At 45.1% G+C, this 13,627-nt stretch overlaps 1 protein-coding gene across 1 annotated transcript in view; it reads left to right on the forward strand.

Annotated features, from left to right (window-relative positions):
- Positions 1-5,807: 5,807 nt before the first annotated feature.
- Positions 5,808-13,627, forward strand: part of PPP4R1 (protein phosphatase 4 regulatory subunit 1) — a 70,798-nt gene continuing 62,978 nt past the window's right edge. Inside the window, exon 1 of the mRNA XM_054381606.1 lies at positions 5,808-5,901. Within this exon, the coding sequence (XP_054237581.1) occupies positions 5,808-5,901 (94 nt within the window). The remainder of the gene's footprint in view (positions 5,902-13,627) is intronic.

The following is a 13,627-nucleotide window of genomic DNA, read 5'->3' on the forward strand; positions in this document are numbered from 1 at the left end:
CTAGAGAGATGCAAATTTTAACTCAGTAGACCAGGAAATGAAGGAATGAATAAATGCAAATATATTCATCTGAAAATAAGGCTGAGTATTGCCAAGTAGGGACTTGTTGGGTGGGGAAAGGAGACAGCATGGGCTGAGAAAAGGCTGGAAAGCCTGTCTGACTCAAGGGCAAGTTGAATAAGAAGGCAGTCTGGCCTGGCAGCGTTGGCATGTTAGGAACCATGCATTAGATTGCTACCTGTCACCTTGCATCCTGAGCTGCATCAAAATAAGCATGGCCAGCAGGATGACAGAGGTGATACTGCCCCTCTGCTCTGCTCTGGTGAGCCCTCACCTGGAGAACTGTGTGCACTCTGGGGCCCCCCAACACAAGAGAGGCACAGACCTGATCGAGTGGGTCCAAAGGAAGGCCACGAAAATGATCAGGGGGTTGGAGTACCTCTGTTGCCAAAACAGGCTGAGGGAGCTGGGCCCAGCCTGGAGAAGAGAAGGCTCCAGGGAGCCCTGAGAACTGCATTTCAATTGTCTGAAGGGGACCTACAGGAAAGCTGGGGAAGGACTGTTAAGAAAGGCTTGTAGTGACAGGATGAGCAGGATGAGCGGCAATGGATTGAAACTGGAGCAGGGCAGATTTAGCTTGGACATCAGAAGGAAGTTCTCCACAATGAGAGTGGTAAGTACTGGAGCAGGTTGCCCAGGGATGTGGTTGAGGCCCCATCCCTGGAGACATTTGGGATCAGACTTAATGTGGCCCTGGACAGCCTGATCGAATTAGAGGTGCCCTTGCTGACTGCAGCAGGGTTGTACAAGATGACCTTTGAGGGTCCCTTCCAACCTGATGCAATCTGTGAATCTGCAAATTTATATCATGACATCAGGTAGCAAAAAACAGCACAGATTTTTAGGTGTTTTATTTAATTCACTATTTTCCATCTCTAGGCCTCAAGTAGTATCAGGACGTAAGTTTGCTTGTTTTGTTCTCTGTTTCTTTGCCTGTAAGATGTGAATAATGACATTTATTTGCTGTCTAAATTATTTTGGAGAGCAAGAATGAAGGGTTGGGGGATATCAGTATCTTCTATAATAGTAACCCAGCTGCACATATCCATAGTTGCTGTAATTTTATGAAATAGCCAAAATTCTGATTGTTTTTTCTCTCTGCTCAAATAAAAAAATAAAACACTCAACAGGCAATTCAGGGACAAAAAGTTTCTGTTTCTGGTTGTCTGCTCTTGCTTCTTTCTAGTATGTTGGTAAGACACAAATCTATGAGAACCAGGAAACCTGGAGCCAAGGTGCTTGGGCACAAGCTGAAGTCTGCCTTGTTTGATCAGTGATTCAGTCTTCCTGTCACACACATATGTGTGACACATGATTCCTGAAGCAGGACATCTCAGAGCTGTAGCACAGCTTTCTTAAAGGAAAACCTGTGTCCAGGTGAGTGCTACTGAATGAGGAATGTTGTATGTTATGCTCATAGAGACTTGCCTCCCTGAAACAGCCTCTGAGCCCTGTACTCAGCACTGCTGAGGCCACACTTCGAGTAGAGGGTTCAGAAGGACAATGAAGTCCTGGAGTGTGACCAGAGAAGGACAATGATGCTGAGGAAGGGTCTAGAGCACAAGTGCTATGAGGAGTGGCTGAGGGAGAAGTGGTTGTTTAGCCTAGAGAAAAGGAGGCTGAGGGGAGACCTTCTTGCCCTCCACAACTCCCTGAAAGGAGGTTGTAGTGAGGTGGGTGTTGGTCTCTTCTCCCAAGGAACAAGCGATAGGACAAGAGGAAAGGCCTCAAGTTTCAACAGGGGAGGTTTAGGAAAAATTTCTTCCCTGAAGCAGTTGTCAAGTCCTTGAAGAGTCTGCCCAGGAAAGTGAGGGAGTTACCATGCCTGGAGGGATTTAGAAGACCTGCAGGCATGGTGCTGAGGGACATGGCTTAATAGTGGACCTGTCAGTGTTGGACCTGATGATCTTAAAGGGCTCTTCCAACCAAAACAACGATTCTATGATAGCTCTTTGTCCTCTTTCACAGTGAGCTTGAGCACCTATAGGATCAGATTCAGACACAGATTTCTGATTGCTGTAAATGTTACACACCACCTTTACACAGTATCTATAGCCAAAGGATTTAGAGATGTCACCACTGGTCATAGGCTTAACCACAAACTGAGGCATTGAGAGTTGTCTCCTGATTGACATGCCTCTCTGCCTCTTACTCACACAGTTGTCATCTTCATACCATTGGTGCAACGGATTTGCTTGCAAAATAATGCCAAGAGCCATTGTGAGCTCCAGGTACAACCTTAATGTTGCATGAGCATGTCCCTCAGGTGGGTATTTCCTTATTTCCAGATGTTTGAGCATCACTAGAACTTCCCACTGAATTTGCTCCTGTTTTGGAATGACATGAGGAACCCACAGGGCGAACTTAACTTTGTCAACAAATGTAGGTGTTAATTTATTCATGGTTGGCATACTAATGTGTTTATAACCCTTCTGCAAGGCCTTCACTGGGAGCAGTGGCAGGTGGATTCTGATGTTAAGGCTCACAGGTAGTCACCAGTTCAAGCTCTTGCCCAGGAAACAGAGAAAATGAAATAGAACTGAGTGGTGCACAGTCAAAAACTTCCTCAACCACAAGAGGTGTACCAAAAAAACCCAAACCCAACCTATTTATTGGAGAGTAATAACAAGAGGAATAGGAAAGAGGAGAAGGAAGGAAAAGGGGAAGAAGAAAGGCAAGACTTCATGACCAACACCTCATTTTAGGAGAAATGCTTCAGTATGAGATCCATTTTCAAATGCAAATTGAGTGTGTCCCAGTCAGGCTTATTTATATCCATTTATATGGGCTTACATATGTATGCATCTTAATCCACATGTTCAACCATGGGCCAATTTTGGTTAAACATCCTACAAAGAGCAAAAAGATGGTCTATAAAGAACACATAGTTTAACTGTAAAGCCCAAGAGATGCGTGCAGACGGAATCCTGGGGGTGGACAAGGAAATCATGAGTCAGTATTACAAGCACTTGCCTTGGTGCACCAGCAGCCTAACCCTGATGCATTTTTTAAGAGGCTTTACAGGAAAAGCAGGGTTTGCAGAGGACTCTGAAGGAGGATAGTGAGATTGCTGTGCAGGTATTTCTGGGAAGCTCTCCCACACACAAAAGGCAGCCTGGGAGAAATGCAAGGCTGGTGAACATGTGGACAGTGGTCAGACTTCCTTCTTCAAAGCAAATGAGAGAAAACAGGTAATAATATAAAATCATAGAATCATTAAGGTTGGAAAAGATCTCCAAGACCATTGAGTCCAACTGCTAACTAACATAGCCAAGTCCACCACTAAGATATGTTCCTCCACACCACATCTAAAGGTTTCTTGGATACTTCCAGGGAAAGTAATTCTGCCTTCATCCTCCTTTTCTCTGGACTAAACAATCTTAGGTCCCTCAGTTGTTCCTCACAATACCTGTTCTCCAGACCCTTCACCAGTTTTGCTGCCCTTCTGTGGACACACTGCAGCACTTCAATGTCCTTCTTGTAGTGAGGGGCACAAAACCGAACCCAGTATTCAAGCTGCAGCCTCACCAGTGCTGAGTACAGGGGCACTAGATGGTATAATAGATGTGTGTTATAACACCTTTTTAATGATCTAACAACATAATAGACATGCCAGATAATAATATAATAGAGAATATGGACAAGTCCTTGGGGCTGCAGTTTTTGAGCCTGAGGTCCTCATACATGGAATGGTTTTGACTGAAGAAATGTCGCTAAACCAGCTACAGAATAACATGCTGCCAACACATAATTACAGAATGATTTGGATTGGAAGGGATCTTAAAGATCATCTAGTTCCAACTCCCCTGCCATGGGCAGTGACACCTCCCACTAGACCAGGTTACTCAAGGCTCCATCCAGCCTGGCTTTGAATACTTCCAGGTTTGGAGCCTCCTCAGGTTCTGTGGGCAACCTGTTCCACTGCCTCACTACCCTCATGGGGAAGAATTTCTTCTTAGTACCTTATCTAAATGTAGCTTCTTCAAGTTTGAAGCCATTACTCCTCATCCTATCACTCCATGTCTTTGTAAAAAGTCCATCTCTAGCTGTCCTGTAGCTGTCCTGTAGCCCCCTTGAAATAGTGAAAGGCCACAATAAATTCTCCCCAGAGCCTTCTCTTTTCCAGGCTGAACAATCCCAACTCTCTAAGCTTGTCCTCACAGTAGAGGGGTTCCAGCCCTCTGATCATGGCCTCCTCTGGCCCCTCTCCAACATGTCCTTCTTGCGCTGGCAAATAGATGGATGATGAGTATCTTGTGTCTAACTTGACCACTAGTGCAGGTTTGAAAGGATTGATGCACAAAAATGATTAGAACCTGGCACACCTCTCCCATAAGGAAAAGCTGAGAGTTGGGGTTGTTCAGCCTGAAGAAGGGAAGATCTGATTGCAGCCTTTCACTACTTAAAGTTGGTCTATAAAAAATATGATGAGAGACTCTATGAGGACTTCTGTAGTGCCTCTGCCTTATCGAGGCCTCCTTTCCCTGCAAGCCAAGGTGAGGAGGCGTGGCTGCCTCGTGCAGACCCTTCTTGCCAGGGGACACCACAAGACAAAAAACAAGGAATCACTGTGGCCCCTCTGCCTCACCAAGACCCTTCCCTCTGGAAAAGGCAGCACGCAACCCAAGGTGGAGAAGGTATTCGTGGAATGGCCACCCTGTGGGGACCCTTCTCCAGGCAGCCTCCACAACACCTACAGCAGGGACTTCTGTGGTCTTTCTGCCTCGCCAAGCCCCTGTTTCCCTGGAAGGGACCCCATGGAACCCAAAGGGAGGAGAACTGCGTCTCCAGGTGACCTCGCAATGCCCAAAGTGGGGACTTCCAGGGCCGGACCGGGCGAACCGTGGGGCCTCACCACAACCCTGCTGCATTCCTGGTCCCTCGGCGGGCGGCAGGAGGAGCCCAAGCCCCGAGATAGCGGCTAGGGGCGCATCGAGGCGTACGTAACCGGGCCAGGGAGTGCGACCGTGCCCAAGGGGCAGGGAAGAGCCGAGCCGCGCGGCTCCGGGCGCAGAGTCAGAGCGGAGGGGCGGGGAGGCGAAGCCGCCTGTGCCGGGCGGAGGCGGGGGCAGCGTGTCCGGCCCAGACCCCTCCTCCCGCCTTCTCCTCCCGCCCGTTCCCTCCTCCCTCCCTGCGCGACTCTCCCGGGGACGCCGGGAGACGCTGCCGTTGCCGTCGGGCCCGGGGCCTGGATCGAGCTGGACCTGCCCCTTCCTCTCACCGCCCAGCACCGCCGCTCCCTTCGTCGCTTGGCGGTGGATTAAATGTAGCCCGGTGCCCCGCGGGGGGCTGCAGCAAGATGGCGGGTAGGTAGCGCCCCCCTCCCCCTTTCCGCACACACCGCCTCCCCAGTGAGGCGCCAGCCCTCCTCTACCCCCCCTCTCCTCCTCTTCTCCACGGCCCCGGCTTCGGAAGCGCTTCCTGCCGCTGGCCGGTTCGGGGGGCTGCGGGGTGGGGTCGGGTCGGTTGCAGCCAGCGGAGCTCGCTAGCGGCAGCGGCTCCGGGGGCTGTCGGTCTGGACACGCTGGTACACGGTGTATCTCCCGCAGATCTGTCGCTGCTCCAGGAGGACCTTCAGGAGGAGGTCGACGGATGTGAGTAGGGCCAGGGGGTGGCGTGGGGCGGCTTTTGGGCGAGGAAGTGGCTTCAGCGGGGAAGAGCCCACGGTGCATTGTGGGAGGCGGCGACGGGGAGGAGGAAGAGGAGGAGGAAGGGGAGGAGGCCATGCTCCGCGTTTCCCCGTGTACATGACACGCTCCCGGGCTGGCGTGGGACAGGCCGGGCTCCGCCGGGCTTTCCCGCGGGGAAGCAGCGGCGGCGGCAGCGGCGGGGCGCAGAGGGGTGCGTTGGGAGGCGGGAAGCGCGGGCGGGATGGGGGGCGGGTGGTGGGGTTGGGGGGTGGTCGGTTAACGGCGGGAGGTGTGGCGGCAGCCTGCGCGGCCTCATCCCATCGCGGCCCGTGCACAGGGGGTTGCCTCCGGGGAAGAAACGTGCCGGGTCGGAGGCTGCAGCCTATAGCCAGTGGGTAGCTCGTTCCTTTTACATCTCTATTTTATCCATATATATTTTTTTTCTTTTGTGTGACCCATTTCTTCCTTCCTCCCTTCCCTCAGCCTCCCTCCCCACTCTGCTGGAGAAACGTGGGGGGGGGGGGGGAAAAGAAAAAAAAAAGGCAAAAAAGGAGTTAAATGTGGGGGTACAAATTGCTGAGTGTGTTTCTGGGGGTGCAGAATTACGGAGGGGTATGAAGCCTGGCTGGGCAGACAGTGAGATGTTACTCGGGTTTGAAGGTATCTGTTGGTCATGTCAGTATCCAGGGAGCTTGCTGGAAGCGTGGAGGAGGATAAATTTTGGGTGGAAAGTGAAAATGGAGGCGGTTGGTATCGGAGTCTGCTGTGGGCGTGCAGACCCTTGTCGCTGTCTGGAGATACTTTGTTTGATATGCAGTCTGCAGAGCGATCTGTTCGCCAGGGCTGGATTTGCAGGAGGAAAAGCTTTCGTTTTATGTCTTAACGTTTCTAGGCAGGCGTTATTGCAGTGTTTAACTGTCCTATGTCTCTCTCAGTTTCATGATCTGACGTTTAAAAGACCTTCATCGTGCGTTGCCTTGCACAAAGGAGCCTTTCTCTGTGGCTTTTATGGGTTTTTATTTTCAACTCTGCTTGCTTGAAATGCAGATCTGATGGCATAGCTGCTTGAAGACTTTGTGTAATTGCAAGAGGACTTTTTTGGAAGTGACACACTTTTTAAGTGGTCTTAAATTTCCACTTAGGCGATGATTTTTCTTGACAGGAGTTGAAGGAAGATAAGAGTGTAGCCATTGGAGAGACAGGGTTGTGGTGATGGTTTGAATCTCAATGGTCTTGTCTTCAAAAGCATAATCTATGTGTGTGGAGATATGACTCAATCCTGATGAGAGCATCCTGAAGGCAGAATCCATAGAAATCTAAAAAATTTGAAACGTCATTAAAAATGATTGCTTTGATGGAAGCAGATAAAAGTGAACAGCTCAATACTTCTGTGTGTTGTTTTAGGAGAACAAAACAGGAGTCTGTATGAATCAGTGTGTGCTGCCTGGGCATAGTTCAGTCACACAGTGTCTTTGATGGTTGTAAATTTCATGTGGTTTTGATTCTATGAGGTGGGTTTGAGATAAACAAAAGTAATGCAGACTGGGGATGTATCAAATCAAAAGCACTGGGTGCTTTTTGTGCAGTGGTATTTCACTGAAATAACCACGTCTTTGTACAACAGGTTTTATACCATTTATGAAAGCATCCCAAACTGATGCATTGTTTGGGCTTACATTTCATGGTTGCATGGATGAAACAATTTCAAAAAGAGACAAAATACAGCTTATTTTTTGCCTGAACCCCACCCTCCACCACCTCTCTGCTGTAAATATTTTAAGTACTTAGAGCTTTTTTGAGCATTAGACACTAATGGTTTAGAAATGTATTTTCCAACTAGTAGAATATGATTGTGAGAAAACGAAGTGCTGGCAGCTTTTATGCATGTGATTCTGCTGGCTGTGGTCTTGCTACTAAATACGCTAAGCTATAGTTGAAGACAAACAAGGAAGAGGACATGGGCAGCTCTGGTGGTGTAATTTAGGAGGAGAAACTGGGTAAATATTTGGTAAAATACGGATTCTAAGAAAAAAGTCTGAGATGGCATCAATTGATTGGCTGTTCTAAGAGGTGAACTATGTAGCTTTCAATAGATCTTTGGCTTTTAATTGACCTGATGTCAAGTAATAGCAAAACATCTGTGAGGTATGCTGGGAAAACCAGGAGTGATGAGGGCTAGATGCATGTGTGAAGATCTGGGTTGGACATCTGTGTCTGGGTCTCTGATTAGACGTGGCTTAGGACGTTTGCCTTAAGATGTGATGTTCCTTTGTAGCTCATCAGTGAGTCCAGGTTTGATTTGGAATCTCAAGATGGGGGGGTTTCTTGATAATGAAAGAGAAGTACAAAAGAAGACGAAAGGAGGGCCTACTTACAAAGGGAAATAGTGATAGGGCAAGGGTTAATGGCTTTAAAGTCAAAGAGAGTGGATTTAGACTGGATAAAAGGATGCAATTTTTCACTTTGAGGATGATGAGATACTGGAACAGGTTGCCCAGAGAAGTTGTGGAGGCTCCAAGCCTGGAAGTGTTCAAAGGCAGGTTGGATGGGGCCTTGAGCAACCTGATCTAGTAGGAAGATGCCCCTGCCAATGGCAGGGGTGTTGGAACTAGGTGATCTTTAAGGTTCATTCCAACCCAGACCGTTTGATGATGATGAAAGTGATTAGGAATTACGTTTTATTGATTATATTCTAAAACAGTAGAAGAAAGTCTGGGGAGCTGAGCAAGTAACAATACCCAGTTCCTAGTAAAACTCATGAGCCAAGCTATGCAAAGTTAAGTTCAGCTGGTTTATGATCTTTGCCTTTAAGGTCTCTGGAATTAAGTATTTTACTGGGAAGTTGGAGTTTAACCAACAACTTGTACAACTGTCCAGTTTGTGTCTCCGTTTATTGACCCAACTCACTGGATGCTAATTAACCTGAAATCTAAAAGCACTTAAATTATTATGTCTTTGGAGTACTGTTTTAGTGGTTGCTTGTGAAACAAAGTTTATCCTTTTTCAATGAGAGAAATATTTAGGTTATATGAAACAAAGTAGTACATCTGATTTTCCAGTATTGGGACACCTTCAGAATGTCTGCTGTGGAAGTGACCTATTGAAAAATGATTTATTCTTTGAAAAGGTCAGAGATTAAACAGGAGCTTTTATAAGGAAGGCTTTTAGAGAGTGGTTGATAAACCATCTGGACTGACTTTTAAATAATTAATTTCAGCTTTGCTTTGCATTTCTATTTTGAAAGCTTCATCTTATTTCTTGCTCTTGGTTGCTTGGTAACCACTGGAAAGCTCTGATTAGTTGTTTTTTTATTTTTTTTCAGGTGAATGCATATTTTACACCTGATGTTATGTTACACGCATGATTGCTCTAAGTAGTTACACAGATTGGCACTTGGTATTTCACTGCTTGAATTTTAGCTATTATTTTGCTTCTGTAGAAATGTCACAGAAGGGTGGAGGTTAGAAGGGACCTCTGGAGACCAACCAGTTTAACCCCCATGCCAAATAGTCAGGGTCACCCAGAGCAAGTTGCACAGGATTGCATCCAGGCAGGTGTAAAATCTCTTCAGACAAGGAGACTCCACAACCTCTCTGGGCAACCTGGTCCAGTATGCTGGCACCCTCACAGGAAAGAAGTCTTTCCTCATGTTTAGGTGGAACCTCCTGGGTTCCAGTTTTTGTCCATTGTTCTGTCACTGGCTACAGTACCCACTGAAAAGAGTCTGTCCTCATCCTCTTGCTCCCTCTCCTTTAGGTACTGATAAACATTAAGATCTCCTCTCGGTCTGCTCTTCTCCATGCTAAACTGCCCTGGGTCTCTCAGGCTTTCCTTGAAAGAGAGATGCTATGATAATAGTTAAAGAAATTCTAGTTCTCCCAATCTCAGCCCGTGGCTTCTCCTTGTTTGTCAGTTTGAAGTAAAAAAAAAAAAGATCTGTGAGTGGATCTCATAGATAAAAATAAATCTGTGAGAACATACAGAAGGTTGTAAAAGAAATTTAATTTCAAAACAAATTTAATTCCTAAATCACAGAAGTAAGTTCTTATTGTTAAAGGCAGCTTTGTTAGTAACTAACCCCCCAAATAAGCAATACATCATGCATTGCATTTCTGGGAACCTAAGAAGAATCATGGTGTGATATTCATTAAGGAGGAAAAAAAAAACAATCCTATTCCAAAGGGTTAAAATGCAAAATGAAAGCTTGCAGAAGACTCCCTATCCCATCTGGCTGCTCTGAGGTGGCAAAATTAAGGTAGTGTTTCAGTGTCAGCTGAACAGTTGCCCATAACATTAGTGAGACTGTTGGCTTCCTTCATCTTTTGTCTGACATCTTGCACAGTGTATGAAAAGAAGTCAGGGAAAATTTGGCTTTTGGTCAAATCTTGCTTTGTGCACACAAAATCAAGATAAAATCACGTAAGTGTTTAAGATAAGTGTAGAGCAGACAATGAACAACCAAAATGAAGAGCAAACCTATGGGGCTGCAGAGTTACCTGCTGCTGCTGTGAAATAAAATGTTCATTATGGCTCTTCCCAGATAGTTTGTGTCCCCCCTGCTCTCCCGCTGGATGCATCTGAAGATTGAACTGATAGGGGCAGATAGATGCAATCAAATGCGTTGTGATGCTGCCTTCTTTCAGGCTGCCCACTGATGTGTGCAGGATGTGTGCTCTGAAAAATGGAGCCATCTGTAATTACAATTCAGGTTGTGAAATTGAATAGCTTTATTTAACTGAGGGGTTTAATTGTGATTTAAATCAGGAGGGAAAAGATGGTTTGTTTTTTTTTTTTGGACCTCACCTCTGCTTTTAATATTATTTTGTATTTATGGTTTTGAATAAAATGTTAACCAAGGGCTGCATTTACACACAACTTTGGGACTTTTGAGAGTTACTGGTACTAGCTGCATGTTTTGGTGGTAATGTAGCTTAAGGTTCAGATTCCGAAGCTTTACCTTACATTGTGTTGAAAAATGGTAAGAATTACCTTTTCCTGTAGTTTCATTTTCAGATATTTTAACGAAAAAAGGCAGAAAATATTTTAATATCTAAGCCTAGTTTAGACAGTTCTAATTTAGAGCTGTTAAATGAGTTCACATATATCTATCTATAAATAGACCAATGTGTAAACTTATTTTCTCTTGCAAAAGAACTTAATGATATGAGAATTGAAGTTTACAGTAAGATAGTTTTTACATTAGCAGATCTCATGTTACTAGTTGGATTTTACTTGTGGATTAACCGCTTCTGAAAATTACAGGATAATATAGCTCTGGTTTTAGTGTCAAGTTCTTTTTCAGTGAGTGGCAAGGGGGGAACAGGTCTTTCTAGCCTCTCCTCTCAGCTGGATTTTCTGATTGAACCAGTTATTTGGCAGAGCTGAAGCAAACACTCTTTGTGCATCTGCAGATGTCAAAAGCTTGTTTGTCATCACTGAGATGTTCTTTTTCAGGTGATCAGCAAATTGTCTGGCATTAGCAGTGAGCTTGTGTTGGCTGAATGCTTTAAGGTAGATTATTCTCTTAGACTTTGGGTGTCTCTTCCTATACAGAAACTAATTTAATTTTTTTAGTTTCTTTCATTTATGGTACTTATAGTCAAAAGGTGTTTTTAGTTTCTTTTTTTTTCTGTATTTTCCTGTAGTGCCAAATTACAGTCACAGCTTCATGTTGTTGGTAGTTCTTACTCTTTTGCAGTGAATTAAACTGACATAGCACACATTCAGTACACGAAAATCCACCTTCCTTTTCCCACAGCTGTACATAGTGAGATCAGAAATTTTTGCATTGTGGTTCCTTTGTTCCTTTTGCCACAGAACAAGAATTAGCAAATTTTGTTATGCTCTTAGATGTTGCATATAAACTGCAAGTTGGGTCACTTCTGAGACTTTCTAACATAGTGTGCTAATACCATGTGGTAGTACTGACTTTTTGGTCCCATCAGAGTCTTAGTTTGAGGTAGTTTGAGTTACTGGCTTGGCTTTTCAGTAGTCTTCAGCCTTTAAATAGTTGTGTTGCGAAAAACAATAATAGAAATTAGTGGCAGACTTTGTATAGTACTCAGAATCAGGCCTCTGGTGTGACTGACTTCTGCTCCCTTGGGAATCTAATAACCAGTTTTTGATGCTAATGAAGCATTCTTGTTAAGTCTGTTGTTTCCCCTGGAGGTCAGGTTTTCATTCTCCCGACTCTTCAGTTCATTTCTTTGTCTTTTAATGTTGTGATTGACCCTCATAGAAACTGGGAGCCTCAGGTGGATGGCTGTGTCCCCTTAGAATTCTGGTTTTAGCATTCTCAGGTGGATCTTCATCTCTTTTTCTCAGGCACCCTCTTAGGATCCTAGAGAGAGAAGGAGATGGTGTGAGGAAAGGGTTGAGCTTGATTTGATAGAAGCTAATGAACCTTCTTCATGCAGCTGCACATTATCTCCATTACACCTAGCAGACGATTGATGAAGAGATAATTGTTGAGTCTTTCAGTCTCCCAAGGCCAGCAGCATCATTTCTGAGTTGGAAATGTGCATTTCAACAGCCAGCTTTTGCATTCCTGTCTCTGACAGCCATCCTCAGTTAAGGTTGCCAGCTCTTTTTGAATTTTGTCTTTGTGTCCTAATCTATGTCCTAGGTCTTCAAGTATCCTCCTGCTTCCTTTCTCTCCCATTTTCAGAAGAAAAAAACCCCAAAAGGGTAAGGAGTAAACAAGTTAGGAAGGAGCTGGAAGTCTTCAAAAGCTTAAGCTTAGAGTGAAACCTTGATGTTCGTGAAGTTGCTTCTGACTGCTGACCTGCTGTGGAGGTGGAAGACCACAGCATGTTGAAGATTAAAGTGCCTTTCTTTCCTGTGTGTGTCTTTGCTGCTGAGACTTTCCTCTCTGTGTGGGCAGGAAATGTTCATTGTAAGAGTAGCAGCTGCAGGAGATGACTCGTAACAGCAGCAGCAGAGCAGGATGAAAGGAGAGCTTTTGCTTTGAGAGCTGGTCTATCAGTTCCCTCTTTGGATGAGCAGGGCAAGCACAGCTGCTTCTAAAGGAACCCAGAACATCAGGGCTGCTCTGTATGCTTTAGAAGGTACAGTGTAACAAAAAACTGAAGTGGCTTTTTCTTGGCATGGGTAGGATTCTTTCTAGCAATAATGTGTTAAAATCCTGTCCAAGGCATAGGCTGAAGGAAATGTCAAATATATATGTGAGAAGTGTTCATTTGCAACAGCAGAACTGCACTGAGAGCTGTAGTAATGGTTTGGTGGGGGGCTTTTTACTGTTTTTAAGGTTAAAAGGGCAAATAGCACAATAAATATGCATTACTCTGTGATACAAATCCATAAAAGCTAATGTGGGAGGGGAATTCAGCCTACCACACTATAACAATTAATGTATACAAGTGACATTCTATAGGAGCAATAATGCAGGCTGTTGGAGCATTCTTCTTTGATAAACAAGTCTGCTGAGGTGTTTTTTTGTCTTGTTGCCATAGTGCTTGAACACTTCCCAAGTATCTGAATGGAAGAGAGACCACCTTTTCCTTCCTTTCTAGCCTGCAGGAGGAATAGCTTGATCAGTCTGTGGGAATACTTGCGTGTGTGAGTTTGCTTGCTTGTGTGTTTTATCAGAGGAAGCTATTTTAAATAACATAAAAAGTAACACTCGTGAGTTTTTGTACTTTTTTTCATCCCCTTCATTCTGTGCTTCTCAATCTTCTTCCATAGACCAGTTTTATACTTTATACCAAGCACAGACAGGAAGAGTGTGGAGAGCTGCAGAAGGAAGAAGAGCCTGGGGAGTTACAGAAGGAATTTCCTCCTGTGTGCACTCAGGAAACACAGAAGCTTATCCTGCTGAGAGTTTTGAACGCTGTCAAAAAAGGTCTCCAAGAGTGTTGTCTGGGGGTTAAGTAGTGAGAGGAGTGGTGCAGTTAGGAAGTTCAAGGTGATTCATAGTG

This window comes from Indicator indicator, chromosome 6 (genome assembly GCF_027791375.1).
Source record: "Indicator indicator isolate 239-I01 chromosome 6, UM_Iind_1.1, whole genome shotgun sequence".
Classification (NCBI taxonomy): domain Eukaryota; kingdom Metazoa; phylum Chordata; class Aves; order Piciformes; family Indicatoridae; genus Indicator; species Indicator indicator.